The 25,016-nt window shown below is 39.4% G+C and overlaps 1 protein-coding gene across 2 annotated transcripts; it reads right to left on the reverse strand.

The window, feature by feature from the left end:
- Positions 1-243: 243 nt before the first annotated feature.
- Positions 244-7,366, reverse strand: kcna1b (potassium voltage-gated channel, shaker-related subfamily, member 1b). 2 transcript variants are annotated; one of them, XM_077004818.1, is made up of 2 exons: positions 6,677-7,366; positions 244-6,280 (listed from the first exon to the last, which is right to left on the reverse strand). In XM_077004818.1, exon 2 carries the CDS (start codon positions 6,102-6,104, stop codon positions 4,614-4,616), a length of 1,491 nt encoding a protein of 496 aa, XP_076860933.1. In that variant the 5' UTR covers positions 6,105-6,280; positions 6,677-7,366; the 3' UTR covers positions 244-4,613. The 2 variants fall into 2 exon arrangements, with proteins under 2 accessions (XP_076860933.1, XP_076860932.1); XM_077004817.1 differs by having other exon boundaries at positions 244-6,283.
- Between the last annotated feature and the right edge of the window lie 17,650 nt (positions 7,367-25,016).

Consider the following 25,016-nt stretch of genomic DNA (forward strand, 5'->3'; position numbering starts at 1 on the left):
GCATTACATTGTGAAAGAGTGCATATGTACACTGTGTGATTGAAATGCGCACTGTGGCTTTACACTGCAACTAGGAGCCTGTATGCACAATGGTCTTCCCGCTGTAATTGAGACTGTAAGCGATTATTTATTGGTTACAGATGAGTTAGTATATCAATTTATTGAATGAAATGTTTTTTCAACAACAGTGTATCAAGATGCTTAGTCAAAAAGTATGAAAGATCCGATATGTATATATTTATATATTTATTGATATGGATGCACATAAAGATGCAGAGAGGATGGGGATGGACATCCTTGCATAGATCATGGACTATGCCTTCCCCAACATATGACCAGAATAAGCCTGGTGTTGCTGTGTGACAATACACTTACGAAACATGGAATATGTGATTATACAATGTAAAATCATCATCCTAAAACAATACAGTTCAAAGTAATGTTCACACAGTAGCCTGGCACATTTTAATGTGTGTGTGTTTGTGTGTGTGTGTGTGTGTGTGTGTTTATGCATGTGTATGTATGTGTGGACAAACAGGGAAAAAGAACTGTTTGTTACATGATAATGTAACACAGATCTCATTATTTTGTAACAATAAAGTAATACTGCTGTCTGTGAATATAATCCATAATAATAATAATTTTGGCAGAGAGTCTTAAAGCAAACAAGAAAAAATATGAACGCTGAGGCAGATTCAGTTTTCATTGTTTGAATTAGTTGGATCATGCAATTTATTTTTTATTCCTCTTTTTTAACCATGCAGACTCATTGATTCAGTTATTAAATGAATACATAAGCTTGCCACATTAAAATGCGTATAACAGAGGCATGGGTGAGAACTGAAGAACACAGACCTACTAACCCTTCTATTTCTAGTTCTAATGATTCCAAAAATATTCAGATAAAAAAAAAAAAACACAAAACATTTCAGTGCTAATAATACTTTGTTTAGCATGGCAGATACTCTCAAAGCAAAGGCAGGCTGAGGCTGGGATATGGTGAAAGGCTTTTCAGAATGGTTGTTCCTATAAGTATTTTTTGACAGAATTCATTAAAATTATTGTCCCAGTGATGGCTGTGTATAGTATTAATGACGATTTGAATGGAGGAGTGAATTACCATCCACAGTTTATAAAATTTCATAAGCGTCTGTGTAGTTTCCAGGTTTCATAAAACACTAACACTCCTTAAATTGTCTGTAATAAAGCTTATGTACTGTCATAATAACAGATTATATGCAATACATATATGCAATAATTCTTTTTTTGTATGAGCATAATTATTAGAGCCATTATAATGACTTGTTAAAAAAATTAACAAGCAAATAAACAGAAAGCATAAGGTCAGTACAGAATTTCTTCTCCCTATCAATAAATGTTTTATGAATATGAAAATAAGGTACTACATCAAAGTAAGTGACTTTATATTATGCCATAGTCTCGTTAATTTGGACATTTGGAAATTGATTTTGTCAGCACTTTATTGCTGAAACAGCAACGATTATGCTAAACCTTAGCCACTTTTCATGTAATACACAGAGGATTTTAGATATTCCACAAGGAATTTGGAAGATATCAAAAGAGCTTTTTTAACTTCCTTTACCTTTTCACTGTGACAGGTATTCCTGGGATTTAAAAAATGGATACACAGTATAATTTAGCCATATTTTGGAAACTATTTGAACATATAGGCAGTTTCATTTGGTCATATTTGTCTTTGTAATTAGCTCTTATCTCAAATCAAGATTAATTAATTAATGTGCATGTTAATTAATTATTTTATGACCACTGGTATATAAAGTCTCAAAGTTTGACCTGGTCAATGTGAGTGAGTGCTATTACTGTAACACACACACACACACACACACACACACACACACACATGCACACATCCAAATATACCCCAATATAAATGTTGTGTTTCAACACATGATGGATTATAATGTTTTGAGATTACAGCACGCAGTGGTTAAAATAGCCCAATGAACAATATTTTTATATGCTTTATTTTGCTCCTTTAGGAATGTTCAGCTATTATAAAAGATCTTTTTATAGTCTCCCAATACTATAATACTACAAACTTATGGGATTTTTTTTTTGAGGAATGTCATTTCTAAAAGTCTGATTCCATTGAAAAGTAATTTCTATTTTGTCATCTTATTTGTGCTTTTGTAATGTGCCTAGGAGCCACACCTTATCTAATTAAGCTGTATTAAATGAGGATAATATTCAGCTTTCAGAGTTTAAGCAATATTGTGAGTCACTACTCTTTTACTGGCAGTTAAAATGGTTAATTATCTATAGAGTGACATCACCAAAAATGTCGATCAATTACACTGAATGAGACAGATATTATGGGATACCATATGAATTAAGTCATAAGAAAAGGTACAACGATGAAATCTGACACTATGCTTAACTTTAACTATTTGTAACTTTTCATAAGAGTTTGGTCATGCAAATTCTTACAAATTTGCAGTCATTATAATGTTGTTTGTTGAATTCTATCTATTTATCTATCTATCTATCTATCTATCTATCTATCTATCTATCTATCTATCTATCTATCTATCTATCTATCTATCTAAATATAAGACTGTGGTTCATGATCTTACTGGACGTTAAGCCTCTGGATTTTTACATACACTCCATACATGACCACACAGAGGTAGACAAACACATAAAAAGGCTTATTATGGTATGGTGCAAAAAATAGAAATAAAAATAAAGCAAAAAAAAAAACCGAAAAATTCAGCAAAAGAGATGAAAAATAGATAAATAGATCCTCCTAGTATTCTCTATACAATGATGACTGAGGTTAAATCATTTACTGAGGTCTATGTACAACGATTTGAAGGAACAAATCCTGCAGTAATCCACACTAAAGTCACACTTCTGGGATCTGTATGTCACCAGTCTGATTTTCCCAATCATTACGTCATGTGAGTTACCTTAATCATTAATGATCCATTAACAGACCACATCTGTTCTTGTGCACAAGCTTTGCGTGTTCTGAATACAATAGCTCAAATGATATTCAGATGGGTCCTTGAATATTCATCGTACAGTAGTTTAAAAGGAGCTGCACAGTAAAACTCATCCTATTGTACATGGAGGCACTTTTAACAGTTCTGTCAGTTAAAGGGTTAAAGGCACTATGTGCAACATATACAGAGTGTTAAATATTTATATCTTCAAAAACATAGATATTTAAGCAGTTAAAAGGTACACTACATATGTTTTTTTCTAATAGTGTAAGCCTACATTTACAGTCTAAATACAGTGTAATGATAAATGAGTTATAAATTAGAGAAGTTTTGCAAACATTAAAGGGGAGTATATGAGTGCAGTTGTGGCTTTTCTAATGCATTTTTGACTCAGTCTCAGAAAGCTGTGGATGCATTTGAACTTTTACAAATGTTATGTTCTATTAGATGACATAGGAATGAAAAACAGTCTCTTCACATCCTGCTTTCATTTGATAGACAATGATAGAGGAATGTTAATTATAATTATTAGGAAAAACGTATTTAGTGTACCTTTTGTTTTCAAAATTCCCATTCCTTTTATGTGGGTGTCACCTCCATGTCCATTAATTGTAGATTTAATACTGGAGTGTACTGACATTGCTTTAAAATGCCATTGCGATATATTTGTTAAAATCTGAATATATCCATTTATTAATCTACAAGTACATACAAAAAAGACCCTTTACCAATTTGTTAATACTGATGTCATGCATTAATGATACCAGGATACACAGTACCTGAGTCAAATAGGCTTCGATGCTTCAAGGTAGACATGCCACGATCTCCATAATTAACTTCTCCCACGTTAAGATTAAACATTCAGCTCATAAATGCTTTTAAATAATTTATAGCAGGAACAATGAATAAAGAGCATTGCACTTTTGGTAATTCTAAATGAGATAAATTCGAAGTGCATAAATAAACGGGGGAATAAATAAATAAATAAATAAATAAATAAATAAATAAATAAATTTATAAATAATGAGGTACTTCTTGCATGCCAATATAAAAAATCAAAGAACATTTTAACATGCTAATAAACTCCTCAAATCCATGTGATGTTTGCATGGCATTGGATCTTATGGAACAAGAGTTGTAGCATCTGCAGGAGAAATAGCAGCATTGCAGATGTCTTTCAGAAAAGTGCCCCCTTGTCCAGCAGTGGTGCGAGGCAGGAAACCATGCTTTTCCTTTCACAATAAGGTGCATTGCTGTTCATCGTACCTCTAGATGTAACATCTCATAACCCCCAGGACCAGAGAACATATCAATATCTGCAGATGCTCCAGATGTTCTAACGCACATTCCCAGAGGCTTTGCGCAACCAGTCGTAGTAACAATCCTCGCGTAATTGTTTCTGTGACTATCACACTGTTCAAAGGAAGTCACGTGTCTTTTTCAATCTATTTGAAGTCGAATGCCAAATGAAATATCCATTTTTTAAATGTATGGTAAAAACAAATGCTATGCATCGATGTGGGCCTAGAAATAATTCTGCTATTATTAATATTACGTTGTGTAAATGTACAGGCGAGACGTCCAGGATATCCAGGATAAACGTATCTCCAGGATAAACACAGTGCGCTACACGTCCGTTAGAAGCTTCCCCTTATTCACACAGTTCTGATTTGCGATGGTGCAGTTCCCAGTTCTCAAGTTCGCCTCCCTAAAATTGTCGATGCTGTTGTTGATGTCCTCGTCTATCTCCATGTATTCTGACTTGCTCACGATAGACGAACTGCGCCGGCTGGAGTTGGAATCAGACGCGATGTTAGGATTGCTCACGTTTAGCAGCTGTGCTTGTTCTTCTCCTTCCGTTTCTCTGTGGTAAAAATAGTTAAAGTTGGACACAATCACGGGCACCGGGAGTGCGATGGTTAGCACACCAGCGATGGCACACAGAGATCCCACTATCTTTCCCCCGATGGTCACGGGGTACATGTCTCCGTAGCCCACAGTTGTCATAGAGACTACCGCCCACCAGAACGCGTCCGGGATGCTCGTGAAGAAGGACTCTTTCTCCTCGGCCTCAGCGAAGTACACGGCGCTTGAGAACAAGATGACGCCTATGAAGAGAAAGAAGATGAGCAGTCCTAGCTCGCGCATGCTAGCTTTCAAGGTCTGCCCCAAAATCTGAAGTCCTTTCGAATGTCTCGAGAGTTTGAATATCCTGAACACCCTGACTAAACGAATAACCCTGAGGATGGCCAGAGACGTGGCCTGTTCTCCCCCCCCAGCCTTCGCTTCCTTCCCACCCTCGGGGTCTTCTGCCAGCTCTGTGCCGAGCGTTATGAAATAAGGTATGATGGCCACCACGTCGATTGTGTTCATCATGTTTTTAAAGTAGGCCGCCTTACTCGGGCACGCGAAAAACCGAACGATCAGTTCGAAAGAGAACCAGATAATACAGAGTGTCTCCACGATGAAGAAAGGGTCTGTGAAAAAATTTGGTTTGTAGTAGAAAGTGCTGTTTCCTATAACTTGCAGCCGGCCCTGTGGATCCTCTTTTAGTTCTGGTAATGTTTCCAAACAAAATATAACAATAGAAATCAGAATGACCATTACCGACACAATTGCAATACCACGTGCAGGGCCCGAGCTCTCCGGGTGCTCAAACAAGAGCCAAATTTGTCGCTGAAACTCATTCTCTGGCAAAGGACGTTCTTCTTCACGAATGAAGCCCTCGTCCTCCCGGAATTTTTCCATAGCCTCTACACCGAGCTCATAAAACTTTATTTCTTCTGAGAACATGTCTAAAGGAACATTTACGGGTCGTCTTAGCCTTCCACCAGATTGATAGTAGTAAAGGATGGCATCGAAACTTGGGCGGTTCCTATCAAAGAAATACTCGTTTCTTAAAGGGTCAAAGTAACGCATCCTCTTTTTGGGGTTTCCAAGTAGTGTATCTGGGAACTGGGAGAGTGTTTTAAGTTGCGTCTCAAAGCGCAACCCAGCTATGTTGATGACGACTCTCTCGCAACATTCGTGGTCCTCGTGGTCGGGGGAATACGAATCCTGCGGATGCCCCGGTAGAGTCGAGGTCTCATCCATATTATCTCCAGCCACCACAGTCATTCTGAAGATCAACGTCTCAGCGCTGGAGAAGATGCTAAGATTAGATGAGCAGGCATGTAGTTTCTTGAGTTATTCCAGTCTCCGCTGCTTAAAATGTCAAAGACCCGAGCCCATCAGGAGAGAGATTATCGTGTCTCAGTGCGGTAGCTCTCATCTCCAGTAAACTGCATCATCTTCTTCTGGTCACCATTCACCCAGAGAGAGGCAGACAGAGAAAGACACGTAAATGGCACGATATCACGGCAAAATCGCATGTTTGATAGCGCAACAAATCGTTCCCTTAGTCATGACAGGAAAAATATGATAAAGGGTGCAAAATGCACATCTGGTAAAACTCCATTAAGAGAAAAAAACAGAGAAGCCTCCTACACAGATCATTCCTCGGTGCTCAACTGCTATGCACCAGCATTCAAGTTTCAAGCTGCTGCCCACCTTCTGTGCTCAGAGCGAATAAACTGGCATTGGATTGCACCTTATAGTAATGTTATGGCAATACTGGTCTGTTAGGGAGCTTGTAAGATAGAATGAACAATGAATTATGGTTATAACCAATGCAACAGTAAAATACTTACGTCTCTGGTCTGTTAAGAGGTACAGGAATGCACTCCGTGCTGTTTACTGCGGATACTCCAACTTTCCGTTTGTTTTTAAATATAAATATCACCGTACAGCACTATGTACGATGAGCCTTCCCGAAATATCAACACGCTACACTATCATTGTTTAATATCCACGGCGTTCCCGCATAGTGTAGTTTCAAACGGAATCCGAGCAAGTTTGCGGAAGGAAACGTTTGAGCAACGCAAGTTAAATCTCTAGATCGGATCTTTAAAATCATTCTGAAGAAAGTGGGTGAGGGCAAGAGGCAACGAAAGATTTAAAGTAAGCAGCACCAACTAGATATCCGCGATCGTTTGACCGCAGCGCGCGGCTGCGCTTCGAGCGTAATGTGCTTCTGCCGCTGGAAAAAAAAATACGTTGGTGTGATTGAGCGCACAGCACAAATCAGCGACCAGTGGTCCAGCCTTCTTCAGCGGTTTGCCGCATCAGCAGCTTTTCTTGTTTGGTTCAATCAAGAGGACACAGACGCCCCAGAACACACGGACACTCACAGCTGATGAGCAAGGAGTGTAAATAGAGGGTGTTGGAGGAATTCATCTACATGAAGCGAACGTTACTTTAAAATTTTTGATCCTATTGCAGGTTTTCATAGATACGCAGCGGGGTGAGAGAGCGATGGAGACAGAGACATACAGAGAGAGAGAGAGAGAGAGAGAGAGAGAGAGGAGGGGTTTCCGACGCAATGCAGACAGACTGTACTAACATGCGTTACCACAAGTGCTTTTCTCATCACAAAAACAACATATAATTGAGCAAGCTATGGCTTTTCTGCTTGGTCTTAAACACAAATTATTGCATACGGTAAATGTGCTGATGACGAGCATATCACGTTGACATCGAAATCAGCGAGAATGCATTAAATGGATATAACAACGCACGTTTCATTTTTTGCATCTTACGCAAATTCAAAAGTTTTGTCAGTTACTGCCGTATTTTAGATTCTTCTCGATGCCTTTCTGTAGCCCACTTACGGCTTTCAGCGGAACAGAATATGCATTTTTTTCATTGTATTCACTGGATGTCTCGAGTCGGCGTTATTGAAAAGATGTTTTACTCAAACTGATGTACAGAGATGAGTTGAAGCCAAATATCCTTTATCGGAGTAAGGACAGTGTGACATGCGCGCGTGGACTGCCTTGAGTGGGTCGCTGTTTCATCTTGACATTGCGAATCAGCTGCGTTAGAATCGCTGCGTTACAAGTGAGCATCCAATGCACACACAAAAAATCTGTCAGGTTGCGTAAATTCATTTATCAGAACAATCTTTTATTTTATTTGTATGGAACGGAATATGCTGCTTTAAACTCTGCTTTAAACTTTGACACCACTTCTGTGTAAGTTTATTGGGGAAGAAATATGTTTGAATCATTGGGGTATTTATTATAGGGGTGACCGTCTCACAGTCAGAGAAAGATGTCAATTCTCAAGATAACCTTCAGCACCTTGGACAGTTACGAGACTTGGATGTTGTAAGACACTTAACCCCTGAATACTTTATGTGGTGAATTATTTTAATTTATTTTGATTTCTTTGATTTGCAAATTTTCATAAAAAGGTCAGGGAAAAAGATGGGGATTTGTTTGCAAATTACACTGAATATACTTTGCAATTAATCTCCCAACATAACAATGTACTTTAGCTTCTGATCTAGACTTTAGTCTTAACCAACATGTGGTTCATCAGTTAGTGCGTTTTTCATGCATGGAGCACAACTGAATTGCTTTTAATGGTCTGGTGGCAAAACCGGTCTATAAGACAAAGGTGACGATCAGTGATGTGGAATTAACAGGACGGCAGTATGAGTATGGATGCTAGTCACAAGCATCATCACCATGATCAACACCACAATTCATTTTAAACATGAGAGAAAAACAGTGCTCTGGCTGTCTTGATTTAATATAGACTTCACTATATGTATTTTAATAATACGCTGTACTACATTTTCAGGAAACGAGGCCTCCTGCAATTAATCAAACACAATCTAATAAAGTTTAAATCATTACTTAACAAAGCCTCACCACATAAAAAAATACATCCAGTACCTCTGACCTGTGATGCTTTAAAAAAGAACATATACAGTTGTGATCAAATTTATTCAACCCCCACTGAAATAAAGTGTTTTGGCCAGTTTGACATTGATTTTGATCATTTCAGTCATCTTATTTACAATTATATCAAAGAGGCACTTATAAATTAGACAAACATAACATAATATTTATGATGGAATAACCACAAATGTCTTTACTGTGCTCACATCATTATCAGTTTTATTCAACCCCCTAGTGACATTATTTTTTAGTACTTAGTATAACATCCTTTTCCAGTTATGACAGCTTTCAAGCGTGAAGCATAGCTTGACACAAGTGTCTTGCAGCGACCTATGGGTATCTTAGCCCATTCTTCATGGGCAAAAGCCTCCAGTTCAGTCACATTCTTAGGCTTGCGCACTGCAACTGCCTTCTTTAGGTCCCACCAGAGGTTCTCAATTGGATTTAAGTCTGGTGATTGCGATGGCCACTCTAGAATGTTCCAGCCTTTCATGTTCAACCATGCTCTAGTGGACTTGGATGTGTGCTTCGGATCATTGTCCTGTTGGAAGGTCCAACGTCTCCCAAGCCGCAGGTTTGTGACTGACTCCATCACATTTTCCTCCAAGATCTCCTGGTACTGAAGGGAATTCATGGTACCCTGCACACGTTGAAGCTTTCCTGTACCATTAGAAGCAAAACAGCCCCAAAGCATAATTGACCCCCCGCCATGCTTCACAGTAGGCAAGGTGTTCTTTTGTTCATAAGCCTGGTTCTTCCTTCTCCAAACATAGCGCTGGTCCATTGTCCCAAACAGTTCTAATTTAGTTTCCAAAACCTGTTCCAAAACCTTTGTGGCTTGTCCACATGACTTTTGGCATACTGCAGTCGACTTTTCTTGTTCTTTGGAGTCAGCAAGGGGGTGCGTCTGGGCGTTCTGGCATGGAGGTCTTCGTTATGCAGTGTGCGCCTTATTGTCTGAGCTGAAACTTCAGTGCCCACATCTGACAGGTCTTTTTTCAGTTCCTTAGCAGTCACGCGGGGATTTTTCTCCACATTACGCTTCAGGTAGCGCACAGCAGTCGCGGTCAGGATCTTCTTTCTGCCACGACCAGGTAACGTTTCCACTGTGCCCTTTAACTTGAACTTGCGAATGATACTTCCGATAGTGTCTCTTGGAATATTTAACAACTTCGCAATCTTTTTATATCCATTGCCATTCTTGTGAAGAGCAATAACCTCTTCTCTTGTCTTCTGGGACCATTCTCTTGCCTTCACCATGCTTGGAAACACACCAGTAGATGTCTAGAAGGAGCTGAGTATCACAGTCCTTTTAAATCTGCCTAATTGGTGCTTATCATGCTTGATTGCTGCTCATTGACATCCACAGATGTTTTCAATACCTGATGGAAAACACTGGAATGAACCTCTGTTCTTAGGAGTGGTAGTCGTAAAGGGGTTGAATAATTGTGTCAATGAAGAAATCACAAAAAGGCCATTTAATACTTTATGACAAAAAAAATTGATGCTATCTTAGTTGCATTTAGTTCTTTAACAAGTCCTTGTAAGATTTCATTATGAACACAATTACAAATGTGCACTGAATTCCATAAAACCCTTCGCAGCATTGGGGGTTGAATAAATTTGATCACAACTGTAGGTATGTGTGCAGAAGCTACCATGTAATAAACAGAGTTCAAGCAATGCCCAGTCAAACTGCATTGCTGTGTGTCGGTGTCTGTGCATATAATATTTGTTGTCAGTAGAACGTAGAATATTTGTTACCGTTTTACCCTTATCTTGTCACACGGTGCTGAGGGAGGCTCTAAGCTCCCACCGTGTCCCAGTGTAGGAGAACCCGGTCTCCCACACCTCCTGCGTGTCGGCCGGGCTGTGAGCTGGCAGGCAGGTCCCACCGAAGGGTGATTTTCTCGCACTCTTGTCCTGGTGTGCTGGTGCAGTGGGGGCTGGAGGTGATGTGTATGCGCAGTGATGAGGGGCCGTCCTCCAGCCGGTGAGAGACTGCGAGAGGGGTTTGAAAATGCACAGTGCATTCAACACACTTCTCCATGGTAACCAGGAACTACCAGGCATCTAGAGGGAGGCGGGAGAGGAGGAGGGAGAGAGAAATGATGGAGAGAAAAATCACCCACCAGTTCCCTGCCTGAAGATTCAAGAGCAGTGATTGTTTAGATCTATCTATCTATCTATCTATCTATCTATCTATCTATCTATCTATCTATCTATCTATCTATCTATCTATCTATCTATCTATGTGTATATATATATATATATATATATATATATATATAGCAACAGGTTTCTGGAAACCTTCTTTAACAACAATGACCCAGTGTGGCAAATATTCAAAGCTAAATTACACACATGATAATGAATCATTTGATCATTTGCTATTTCACAGATTAATTTGGGCACACAGCCCTTTCACCATAGCTCCAGAAAATGTCCTCCCAACATACAGTGGTATTCGTCCTGAGCGTTATGGGAGAACTTTGCTTTAGAATTAAAACCTGCCAGGTGGTGTCCTGGCCAATTTAGTAGTACATGTGGAAAAGCAAATCAACTGACTATGTGTTTTGGCAGGCTGCACTGTATTCACAAGCTTTAGCTCAGTGGAGCACAGTGTGGGGAGATGTTTGTGAATCATTTTACTGCCGCCTCTCATCTTTTTAAGGTCACTGACCATTTCTGCTCAAGTGCTTACAAATTCTTCAGTAGGGGAGTGATGAGAAAAACTGAGATTTCTCTAATGGATTAATTTGGTGCACCCAACCCTAAGGCACACAAACCTTTTTGATACCTGTTGCAAAATGTCCAGACATACAAATTCCTATACAAAAGATGGAAATTGTGGTTCACATGGTTCAGATTTGTTCATATAATATATACTTGTGGCCAGTATATATACATAGAATACATATGTATATTCAGTAGACATAGTGTATATAGTGTATAAGTATATACTGTATATATGTGTATTTTTTGCTTTTAAATATGGCCTTGAACTTTATGTCATATTTTTAGAATGCATTCTTTAATAGCAACTGTTACTAGGTTGGGTAATCTTTAAAGAACAAAGTCCAATTTAATTTAAAGAGAATTATTTCCAAGAAAGCTCTAGTGGGTGAAAAAGTTACTGAAGCAGCCTATCCATAAAAACCTTGTAAACATCTTCTGCCCTATTTCAACATTATGACATTCTCATGCATGTAATTTTTAAAAATTAAGACCTGAGAATATAATCTAAATGTAAATTAGGTATTTTGAAAAAAACTGAGATGCTACAATATATATCCATGATCAAACAGACATTAACGTGTACATTAATGTGACAGACATTAACTAGATGTGAGAAAGTAAACTAACGTACTACTGAGTTAATGAAGAGATTTAGCAGATTTTAACTAGAGGTGGACGAGTGTATACTGATGAGTTAATGATGAGACATGCCTGACTTAACCAGAGCTGGTAGAATATACACAGGTACTGATGAATAATGATGAGAATTTGCAGACGAGCAGATGAGTAGGTACTGATGAGTTAATAATGAGACATCACAGGCTAACTAAAGGTGTGTGAAGATACACAAGTATTAAAGAGTTGAGATGAGATGAGACATTACAGACTCATCTGGTGGATGAGTATATACAGGTACTGTAGAGTTAATGATGAGACCTCGTAGACTAGAGGTTGATGAGTTTATACAGGTACTGTAGAGTTAATGATGAGACCTCACAGACTAGAGGTTGTTGAGTTTATACAGGTACTGTAGAGTTAATGATGAGACCTCGTAGACTAGAGGTTAATGAGTTTATACAGGTACTGTAGAGTTAATGATGAGACCTTGTATACTAGATGTTGTTGAGTTTATACAGGTACTGTAGAGTTACAGTTTTTCTCAGTTGGTTTGGTTCATTTCTCACATCATGCTTTACATTGGCATCACAACTAGTGCATTTCTCAAAACAGTTAGCGCAAACAGCAAAACTCAATGAAATACCTGCAAAAGCAGATACTTCACTCAAAATTCTTTGTTTTTGCCCCAAAATCAAATATTTAGGTCATTCAATTTGTCAGTGCCATCAGAATATCTAGTCTGTGTGCCATTGCCTATGAACAAGGCAGTCAAAATACTTAGTCATGTTGTCAGTGCAACTATAAGTCACAGTCAGTGTAGACTGTATATTCTGATGGAAACTAGCTAAGCTTTTGATTTCAAGAACGCTGCACATTCTGTGGTATATCAAATACATGGTACACACACACACAAAACTACAGACGGAACACAGTTACACATGACTGTATGTGGGAGACTGATAGCAAGAAATTGGACTGGAATCAAATTTGTACAGCAATATTGTTTGACGGTATTGTTCGCATTGGAATTTATTGACAAAAACAAATCTGATTGAAATTCAGAAAAGACAAATGACTGGAAAAACTGCAAAATTAGAAACTTATTCTACACATTCAAAACAACCTGAGCACATACAGCCTCCTCTTGCTGTGTGAAAATGGAACCTCTGCTACCACTATGAGCTACTCTTGATATCCTATATGGTATAAGAATGCAAAAATGCAAAAAATAAATAAATACTGTAATTGAATACAGTAACATGTCAGAATGTATGTCAATGTGCAGCATTACAGCAGAGAGCACATTTCTGAATTACACATGTTTTCTCTAAATGTTTGAAAGATTGAAGTTCTTGCAATATTCGGCTGTACCAAGCAACCAGCTTCAGCCAGTGTGAGACCATGACTTACATGTAAAACATGGTCCACAATTGTTGCCCTTACTGTATTTCACTGTTTTGTCCCCTCAGCCTTACACCACACAGTATTACCCCTCTACATCATATAGTATTACTCCTCTACACCACACAGTCTTACCCCTCTACACCACAGTCTTACCCCTCTACTCCACAGTCTTACCCCTCTACACCACACAGTCTTACCCCTCTACACCACACAGTCTTACTTCTCCTATTGGCAGTTCACCCTATACATGGCCTTGTCTTTCCATCCATGGCCTTGTCTTATCCTTTATGATACTGCAGTGTTCAGTGTCTATAAATGTTTGCCAATTACAGTAAAGGTTCATGAGACGCACCTCTGACCTGTGGTTGAGACCATTGGGTGATCTAAGCCTTGACCAATTCCCTTTCTTACTGTAACTGAATGTTCACCTGCAAACAATTTAATCAAATTAGGATAAATTACCAAAATATAACAAAAAAATTAACTAAAAAATAAATGTAAAATGATGCTTTAGAGATTATGACAACATGTTCAGCACTTTTGCATATAATGACTTAGGCCATGACCTCAAGACTAAATGTTTGGGAGTGTAAGACAATTCAACAGACAATCCGTACAACACATTTTGATAAACATGACATAAGCAACACATAATGTAAAAAACAACAGACAACTGCCCATGTCCATTTGCAATATGTACAAAAGCATTTGCAAAATGATAAACACAAGGAGAAATACAATTATGATGTGCACAAGTAACAAGGAGATGTGGAGACTGAATGAACAGTTTTGAGAATTTCAATTCTGATCTGAGAAATGAACCAAACCGACTGAGAAAAACTGTAATGAAGAGACCTCGTAGACTAGAGGTTGATGAGTTTACACCGTTACTGTAGAGTTAATGATGAGACCTTGTATACTAGATGTTGTTGAGTTTATACAGGTACTATAGAGTTAATGATGAGACCTCGTAGACTAGAGGTTGATGAGTTTATACAGGTACTATAGAGTTAATGATGAGACCTCGTAGACTAGAGGTTGATGAGTTTATACAGGTACTATAGAGTTAATGATGAGACCTCGTAGACTAGAGGTTGATGAGTTTATACAGGTACTGTAGAGTTAATGATGAGACCTCGTAGACTAGAGGTTGATGAGTTTATACAGGTACTATAGAGTTAATGATGAGACCTCGTAGACTAGAGGTTGATGAGTTTATACAGGTACTATAGAGTTAATGATGAGACCTCGTAGACTAGAGGTTGATGAGTTTATACAGGTACTGTAGATTTAATGATGAGACCTTGTAGACTAGAGGTTGATGAGTTTACACCGTTACTGTAGAGTTAATGAAGAGACCTCGTAGACTAGAGGTTGATGAGTTTATACAGGTACTGTAGAGTTAATGAAGAGACCTCGTAGACTAGAGGTTGATGAGTTTATACAGGTACTATAGAGTTAATGATGAGACCTCGCAGACTAGAGGTTGATGAGTTTATACAGGTACTATAGAGTTAATGATGAGACCTCGTAGACTAGAGGTTGATGAGTTTATACAGGTACTATAGAGTTAATGATGAGACCTCGTAGACTAGAGGTTGATGAGTTTATACAGGTACTGTAGATTTAATGATGAGACCTTGTAGACTAGAGGTTGATGAGTTTACACCGTTACTGTAGAGTTAATGAAGAGACCTCGTAGACTAGAGGTTGATGAGTTTATACAGGTACTGTAGAGTTAATGAAGAGACCTCGTAGACTAGAGGTTGATGAGTTTATACAGGTACTATAGAGTTAATGATGAGACCTCGTAGACTAGAGGTTGATGAGTTTATACAGGTACTGTAGATTTAATGATGAGACCTTGTAGACTAGAGGTTGATGAGTTTACACCGTTACTGTAGAGTTAATGAAGAGACCTCGTAGACTAGAGGTTGATGAGTTTATACAGGTACTGTAGAGTTAATGAAGAGACCTCGTAGACTAGAGGTTGATGAGTTTATACAGGTACTATAGAGTTAATGATGAGACCTCGCAGACTAGAGGTTGATGAGTTTACACCGTTACTGTAGAGTTAATGAAGAGACCTCGTAGACTAGAGGTTGATGAGTTTATACAGGTACTATAGAGTTAATGATGAGACCTCGTAGACTAGAGGTTGATGAGTTTATACAGGTACTATAGAGTTAATGATGAGACCTCGTAGACTAGAGGTTGATGAGTTTATACAGGTACTATAGAGTTAATGATGAGACCTCGTAGACTAGAGGTTGATGAGTTTATACAGGTACTGTAGAGTTAATGATGAGACCTCGTAGACTAGAGGTTGATGAGTTTATACCGTTACTGTAGAGTTAATGATGAGACCTCGTAGACTAGAGGTTGATGAGTTTATACCGGTACTGTAGAGTTAATGATGAGACCTCGTAGACTAGAGGTTGATGAGTTTATACAGGTACTATAGAGTTAATGATGAGACCTCGTAGACTAGAGGTTGATGAGTTTACACCGTTACTGTAGAGTTAATGATGAGACCTCGTAGACTAGAGGTTGATGAGTTTATACAGGTACTGTAGAGTTAATGATGAGACCTCGTAGACTAGAGGTTGATAAGTTTATACTGTTACTGTAGAGTTAATGATGAGACCTCGTAGACTAGAGGTTGATGAGTTTATACCGGTACTGTAGAGTTAATGATGAGACCTCGTAGACTAGAGGTTGATGAGTTTATACAGGTACTGTAGAGTTAATGAAGAGACCTCGTAGACTAGAGGTTGATGAGTTTATACAGGTACTATAGAGTTAATGATGAGACCTCGTAGACTAGAGGTTGATGAGTTTATACAGGTACTATAGAGTTAATGATGAGACCTCGTAGACTAGAGGTTGATGAGTTTATACAGGTACTGTAGATTTAATGATGAGACCTTGTAGACTAGAGGTTGATGAGTTTACACCGTTACTGTAGAGTTAATGAAGAGACCTCGTAGACTAGAGGTTGATGAGTTTATACAGGTACTGTAGAGTTAATGAAGAGACCTCGTAGACTAGAGGTTGATGAGTTTATACAGGTACTATAGAGTTAATGATGAGACCTCGCAGACTAGAGGTTGATGAGTTTATACAGGTACTATAGAGTTAATGATGAGACCTCGTAGACTAGAGGTTGATGAGTTTATACAGGTACTATAGAGTTAATGATGAGACCTCGTAGACTAGAGGTTGATGAGTTTATACAGGTACTGTAGATTTAATGATGAGACCTTGTAGACTAGAGGTTGATGAGTTTACACCGTTACTGTAGAGTTAATGAAGAGACCTCGTAGACTAGAGGTTGATGAGTTTATACAGGTACTGTAGAGTTAATGAAGAGACCTCGTAGACTAGAGGTTGATGAGTTTATACAGGTACTATAGAGTTAATGATGAGACCTCGCAGACTAGAGGTTGATGAGTTTACACCGTTACTGTAGAGTTAATGAAGAGACCTCGTAGACTAGAGGTTGATGAGTTTATACAGGTACTATAGAGTTAATGATGAGACCTCGTAGACTAGAGGTTGATGAGTTTATACAGGTACTATAGAGTTAATGATGAGACCTCGTAGACTAGAGGTTGATGAGTTTATACAGGTACTATAGAGTTAATGATGAGACCTCGTAGACTAGAGGTTGATGAGTTTATACAGGTACTGTAGAGTTAATGATGAGACCTCGTAGACTAGAGGTTGATGAGTTTATACCGTTACTGTAGAGTTAATGATGAGACCTCGTAGACTAGAGGTTGATGAGTTTATACCGGTACTGTAGAGTTAATGATGAGACCTCGTAGACTAGAGGTTGATGAGTTTATACAGGTACTATAGAGTTAATGATGAGACCTCGTAGACTAGAGGTTGATGAGTTTACACCGTTACTGTAGAGTTAATGATGAGACCTCGTAGACTAGAGGTTGATGAGTTTATACAGGTACTGTAGAGTTAATGATGAGACCTCGTAGACTAGAGGTTGATAAGTTTATACTGTTACTGTAGAGTTAATGATGAGACCTCGTAGACTAGAGGTTGATGAGTTTATACCGGTACTGTAGAGTTAATGATGAGACCTCGTAGACTAGAGGTTGATGAGTTTATACAGGTACTATAGAGTTAATGATGAGACCTCGTAGACTAGAGGTTGATGAGTTTATACCGGTACTGTAGAGTTAATGATGAGACCTCGTAGACTAGAGGTTGATGAGTTTATACCGGTACTGTAGAGTTAATGATGAGACCTCGTAGACTAGAGGTTGATGAGTTTATACAGGTACTATAGAGTTAATGATGAGACCTCGTAGACTAGAGGTTGATGAGTTTATACAGGTACTATAGAGTTAATGATGAGACCTCGTAGACTAGAGGTTGATGAGTTTATACAGGTACTTTAGAGTTAATGATGAGACCTCGTAGACTAGAGGTTAATGAGTTTATACAGGTACTATAGAGTTAATGATGAGACCTCGTAGACTAGAGGTTAATGAGTTTATACAGGTACTATAGAGTTAATGATGAGACCTCGTAGACTAGAGGTTGATGAGTTTATACAGGTACTATAGAGTTAATGATGAGACCTCGCAGACTAGAGGTTGATGAGTTTATACAGGTACTATAGAGTTAATGATGAGACCTCGTAGACTAGAGCTTAATGAGTTTATACAGGTACTGTAGAGTTAATGATGAGACCTCGTAGACTAGAGGTTGATGAGTTTATACAGGTACTGTAGAGTTAATGATGAGACCTCGTAGACTAGAGGTTGATGAGTTTATACAGGTACTATAGAGTTAATGATGAGACCTCGTAGACTAGAGGTTGATGAGTTTATACAGGTACTATAGAGTTAATGATGAGACATGGCAGATTGGCACTTTTTCTGAGCTACAAACCTTGAGGTACAAATCAGTACAAGTCTTGCTGATATTATTTTGATATTTAAGGGAGAGATTCTGAGGATCAGAAGGACCTTGTCACCCTGCCTCTTTAGTGTGAACCTAGCTGGTTGCCCACAACAGATGGCTTGTCAAGCTCATCTCACAAAGAAAGGTTGCTAATAGACCCTAAATACATTCAGCTCCAGCATCAAAAGAGATACTGTTGTTTTGCTGGATGGGGTTGTGTTTTTTGAAGCAGTCTGCACACACATTCCCATTACACATGGGATCCGGTGAACCGTCATGTCATGATCGTGATATTTTAATCCAGTTGAACTGCAGGTCACACTTGAGATCAGATGGAGCAAAGTCTTTTGGTTTGAGGACTGTTTAATGTTCATATCTACAGACCAAAGGAAAAAGCAGTTCTAGTGAAAGTGAACAAGCACAGATTTATTCCTCACGACTGTGGTTTTTATTCTGAGTCATCCTGCTGTTCCTTTGCGTGATGAACAGATCACTGAGCAAATGCATGGTGTTCTTATGCGTCCTGCTCTTACAAACATATTCTTGCTAATGCTTTTGTCCAGCACGCGCACATGTGCACACACTACCTTAGCTGATACATATGCATAGGAAGAGTGCATTGGTATTCACTATGCAGCCTGAACAGTTGGCTTCATTTCACCTCCTAGATAGCTGGCTACATTTCCACAGCCTTGCCAGTTTAATTAATTATTTCCTGTTTCCTTGGTTGTCTGCATTAGAAACAAACAACATTATATATAGACAAGGTGAGTACCATGCCTAAGGCTCTAATCTAGATTTCTATCAATAAATGAGTCTTCACAACAAGTCAAGTCAAGATTGGGGCTCAATATTAACCTCCCTTTTAAATGTAAACAGTAGGGGGCGCTCTGACCACTTTACTGTGTGGTTCAGGAGGTGCAGTTGTCATTGTTCAGATTAAGACAGACACAAGATCTATTATTTAGACTACTTAGGCTATTTAGCCCTATTAGACTATTTAACCCCCCAAATACCTTGTACATTTCTGGCTATATGTCTCTATGCATCATTTTTATTTGTAGCTTTATTTGTGCTTTTTGCAATTGGGCACCATCCATTTTGGGGTTTGTAAGCCCATGATGTGAGTTTTAGACTGCCTCTGGTCTTGATTGTTTGAACATCACAAATCTTGACCACCCTCTAGTTGAGTGAAATAGGATGTTGCATTATAATGTTCACAGAGAGTAGTAATAACTCTAGTTCATGAGATACGTGCATGATATGTGACCATCACAGTCTATACAGATCTTAAGATCATCTATCTACAGAGTAATTGACATTAATATCACATTTGTGCATGTAAATCAAGTAGATCTATATGTAAATCAGACAGCACCTTTTTCCCTTAATGTAGTATTTCCTTTGGTGCTTTTGAAGTGTTCTAATTGATGGCAATGTGTTCTAATAAATCTGCATGAAATATCACTAAAATCAATGGATACAGGAATTCACACAGAGCTAATGCAGTGGGCACACAGACGGAATAGATTTTACTACATGTGGCAGACCTGCTGGTGTGCAGCTCCAGATCTCTGACTTTGCCTAGCAACAGCAGCGTGTATGAAAGAGAGCTTGTGCGACATCCTGCACATGCAGTTAAAGGAGAACGCTGTACCTCATATGGGACCCGATCTGTTTTGAGCTAGAATTTTAGGTGCTTTTTGTTCCATTTAGAGTTGGAGAACACTAAGATGAATGCTGGAATAATTTGTAGTTTCTTTTTTTCTGATCCTTAAATGTGAAAAATGTACACACGTTCTTTTTCTTTCTTTCTTTCTTTCTTTCTTTCTTTCTTTCTTTCTTTCTCTCTCTCTCTCTCTCTCTCCCTCACACACACACACACACACACACACACACACACACACACACACACATACATACACACACACAGTGGTTCCATCATGCCACGTATGAAGTGTGCACTATGTGCGAAGTATGTATGAATGTATACCCCCCCCCCCCCAACCACGCACACACCATCCCTGAAGTCTCATTCACAAGTGCACAGGTGCTTATATAAGGCCTGGGTGCTATTTATAAAACCTTGTAGTATGTGTGTAGGGAGAGAGAGGGATTCACGCAGCGCCCTAGAAGATGAACACTCATGCCCCAGGGGCTGCTGAGGCCGGACTCTGGGGAGCTATTCTTAGCTACACGTCCCAGCACAGCCAATCGAAAGAGAGCAGAAGTGACTGTTGTCGGGGGGGGAGGATCCGGCGGATGGCACGCATGATGGTGTTGGGTGAGAAAGAGGGAGAGAGTGAGGGTGTGTGCGTGAGAGAGAAAGTAAGGGGGCGGGTGTTTGTGTGAGCAGGCGTGTATTGACAAAGTCAGGATTTATCACATACAACTTGGACTTGGATTTGACATCAAACGAGTGAAGAAATTGTCTGTATTCAGCAATGTTTTGCTTTTCAGGTTGTTAGTTATTGGAATATTGTCTTTGAAAATAAATTGACTACTTTTATTGTTAACCTGTGTGTTGTTGTGTAACAACTGTGCTTTAACATTTATACTACCTGCCCTTTAAATAATGAATATCTGTACTCAACCACAAAAATACAAGTAGCTTAATAACATTGTTGTTCTCCATATGTTGACTAGCTGGAATGTCTCACATGTTCTATAATAGCCTCAGACAGTATCATTTATTTCTTTATTTCCTTCTTTACTTATACAGCTAGTAGTAATTAAGCATTTTTCTGTCCATGACTGGAGAGTCATCTTCAAAAGTCACCACAAAGACGCTAATTCTAATGTTGTCCACATAATATAGTGAAATTAACAGAGCTAACAGAGTTAAGCTAACAGAGTGAGCTGACGGTAATGTCAAACACTTAATATAGTAAGCTAATTATCGAATTAATATAGTAAGCTAATTACCAAATAATAACTGCCAACATGCCCTAACAGTAATGCATGGTGTACCAACTAAGGTGACATCCTACCAAGGGTTTCATGTAAGTTAAAAGTAACAAAATATATACATCAATTTGATCTGATATTTGATATTTCATTTTCATTGTTCAGGTGAACCATATGCTCCATCTGTTATATTATATTATATGCACTTGTGAAATTCTGGGCTGAAATCCGTCCCATGTCGACATATATGAGCATTCACCTCTAAGTTATCTTCATGGATGTCATTTCAGGAACTCCTCATACTATTACACATGTGTTGTTGAGCTGGCCGTCATCATCAGACACTAGTGTCAAAGGAGTTTCATATCTACTGATATGTATATTTATTCTGAAAATGTTCAGCGGTCCTAAACTTGAAACTTGCATTACGCTGAACGAGTATACTTCATACTCAGCTACACTTTCAGCTATCAAGATTAACCAAGCGTGCTGCTCTATGACCAGCTGACACTCTTTACTGCTTCATCATCTCAGGCAGTCCTCTGTCTACCATAACAGGCCCCTTGATATGGCACGCGCAGCTGTGTGGTGTTTGGAAGTTTTGCCCCAACCATATGCACATCTCAGACTGAGCAAAGTGTTGTCATGCTACTGGCATGTGCCCGTGTGCCCGGGCCGTCACCATGCCCGTGTGCCCGTCAGCCGTGCTTATGTCCCCTGTTGTTCTCGGGACGCTCTGGTGGAGTGATGGAGCAATGGCGCATGTCATCATGGAGGCTACAGAGACGATGGGGCCTACATGAATGGGGAGGAATGCATTTTTGATTGCATTAACATTTCAGCGGGGTTCTGTTTCACTGTGCTTGGGTCGGATCCGTCCACATTGTAGGGTGTGCTGTCTCAAACCGCTTTAATAATTGATCTGCAAATGGTTTCATTTCGCTTGAGTGAAATGAGTTTGAATAACAAATACTGTAGAGGAGGGTGCAGATCTCTCTCTCTCTCTATGTGTGTGTGTGTGTGTGTGTGTGTCTGTCTGTGAGAGTGAGAGAGAGAAAGAGTGAGTGAAAAAGATAGCGTGTGTGTATGTGTGTGTGTGTGTGTGTGAGTGAGTGAGAGAGAGAGAGAGAGTGAAAGAGGAAGACAAAGTGAGAGAGGGAAAGAGAGCACAGAAATGTCCTGTTAAGTTTGAGAAATATTTCTTAAAAAGAAATGTTACGCAGCTTAAATTGAACTGGGATGATTAGGTGTCATTGCCATAAGTAATCCATCAGGATCACACACACAGAACCATCAGGATCACACACACAGAACCATCAGGATCACACACACACAGATCCATCAGGATCACACACACAGAACCATCAGGATCACACACAGATCCATCAGGATCACACACAGAGTCATCAGGATCACACACAGATCCATCAGGATCACACACAGATCCATCAGGATCACACACAGAGTCATCAGGATCACACACAGATCCATCAGGATCACACACAGATATCTGAAGTCAGCCAAGCCAGACACACATTCTTACTGTCAGTCCAATTCCTTTTATCGCAGGTCACACTCTCACTGTGGACATTAATGTGAGCTGAAGTGTCCTTTCAAAGTGCTTACCTCGCAAAAGACATATGACCTGTGGGAATAGTGGGACAGTTGCCCTAATTACTCAGTCTGAGACAGTATTAGCCCAGTAATCCTGCATTAATCATACATTGTAGCTGGTCCTCATGTGTCTCTGAGATGTAGTGTCAGCTTGAATCACATGGGAAAAGACTCCTTTATACCCCAGACCTGTGTCTTGTTTCTGTTATAAGCTTTTAGAAATGTTAATTTATCATCATTTACATTTTATGGCATTTGGCAGGCGCCCTTATCCAGAGCGACTTACATTTTTATCTCATTTTTTATACAAGTGAGCAATTGAGGGTTAAGGGCCTTGCTCAGGGGCACCTCAGTCATGGCCTCAGGTCTGGGAATTGAACCCACAACCCTCTGGTCACAAGACCAGTTCCCTAACCACCAGTCCATGACTGCCCCCATCACTTGTGATGTGCAATTTGCATCTTCTATATGTAAGTATTCTACTTTCGGGTTGAGGTCAAATTAAACAGCTTGTGGGGTTGTTGTGGAGAAATGAATTGTTGAATCCCATGGTGCATTGGTTCTCCCAAATATAATATGAGGCAAAGAACTGTCAATACAATCAATGTGGGCTGATTCCATAGCACCCATTTAATATAGGCATAGGTGGTACATTCCACATTGCATGAAAATGCCTGTCTTAAATTCATTCATGCCCTCTTCCGATATCACACCGACCCAAGAAGGTAATTTTATAATGGCCTCTGTTCAACTCATTTTCATCTTGCCCTTTTTTGGTACAGATAGATCAGAATTGTGGAGAAGGTGGTTCAAATGGCTGCCGTGTTTCTCCAGCCTTGTTCCGCCTTCGCTTCAGAACTGTGACCTTTTCTCCTGCACATCTGAATTCACAAAGGAAACCCCCGTTCCCCGCTCTGTGCAGCCACACTGTGGGTTCCAGCGAGTGTGTTCAAAAATAGATTTTCTAATCCCCTCCGTGAAAATAGCTGTTCTATAAATAGCAGCTGCAGCAGGGATCTCATCGTGAGGGGATTCCCTAATGGCCCCTCCTGCACGAGATGTTTTCACGTGCGCACCTGCGGCTAGGGACCGACGACTTCTGTGTGCAAAACCGTTCAATCAAAGTCTCGCATACAAACGACACTCGACTCCTTTGTTGAGCTGTAAATGGTGACTGGCCGTTGTACAGGTGATCAGTCATGTTTAGGCCATGGTTTCCTTTGTAGTAAATAAACACGTGTTTTGTATAATCTTATATCATGGTGTAGATGCCTTTTTTCAGCAGAAGAAACTGCAGAGATTTGCATTGCACACGATATGATTAGCTGGCTTCACATATTGACAGTAAAATGGCTTGATTATGAGCTTGGGTGACAACTTGTGTACAGTGTTTTCATTACCTGGAAGTGAGAGTCCTCAGATGAAGTCCAGATGTTTAGTGCACTAGACTGTGTCTGCTCTCCTCACTAAACTGAAAGCACAGACGTGTCACCATAGACGAGTCACCAGACTTTCTCAAAGAGTCTCTATTTGGATGGGCTGTGGTCAGCTGACTTCACAGGATTTCTCTCAGGAAGTCAGCATTATCCTTCTCTAACATGGTCTCTTATGTAATGGACTGCTTTAAGTGAAATCATTACTTTTAAATGAGGATGTGGCACTTCAAAGGCTAACGGCTATCAAGACACATACACACTTTCTCTCTCTCTCTCTTGCTGCCTTCCTCTCCCTGTTTCTTCCCTCTCCATCTCTCTTTTTTCTCTCTTCATCCCCATTTCTCTTTGACATGGCTTTCCTTTCCTGGAGGCCCAGGTGCACGCATTAATTCTCATGCTCAGCTCTAGTTACCCTATGGTTGTTTTATATATTCAAGTGCATTGGTCTTTTAAACTCTGTAACTGGTCTTATAACTGTTTTACAATTATTACCAGACCTATGAATTTAAATGGACTAGCTCTAAATGGCTAGATTATTCATTTCATCTGCAGGTTTTTTTTACAGTAATGTAGACCTCATGATTCAGGTTTGC

Source organism: Brachyhypopomus gauderio, chromosome 5, assembly GCF_052324685.1.
Source record: "Brachyhypopomus gauderio isolate BG-103 chromosome 5, BGAUD_0.2, whole genome shotgun sequence".
NCBI lineage: Eukaryota > Metazoa > Chordata > Actinopteri > Gymnotiformes > Hypopomidae > Brachyhypopomus > Brachyhypopomus gauderio.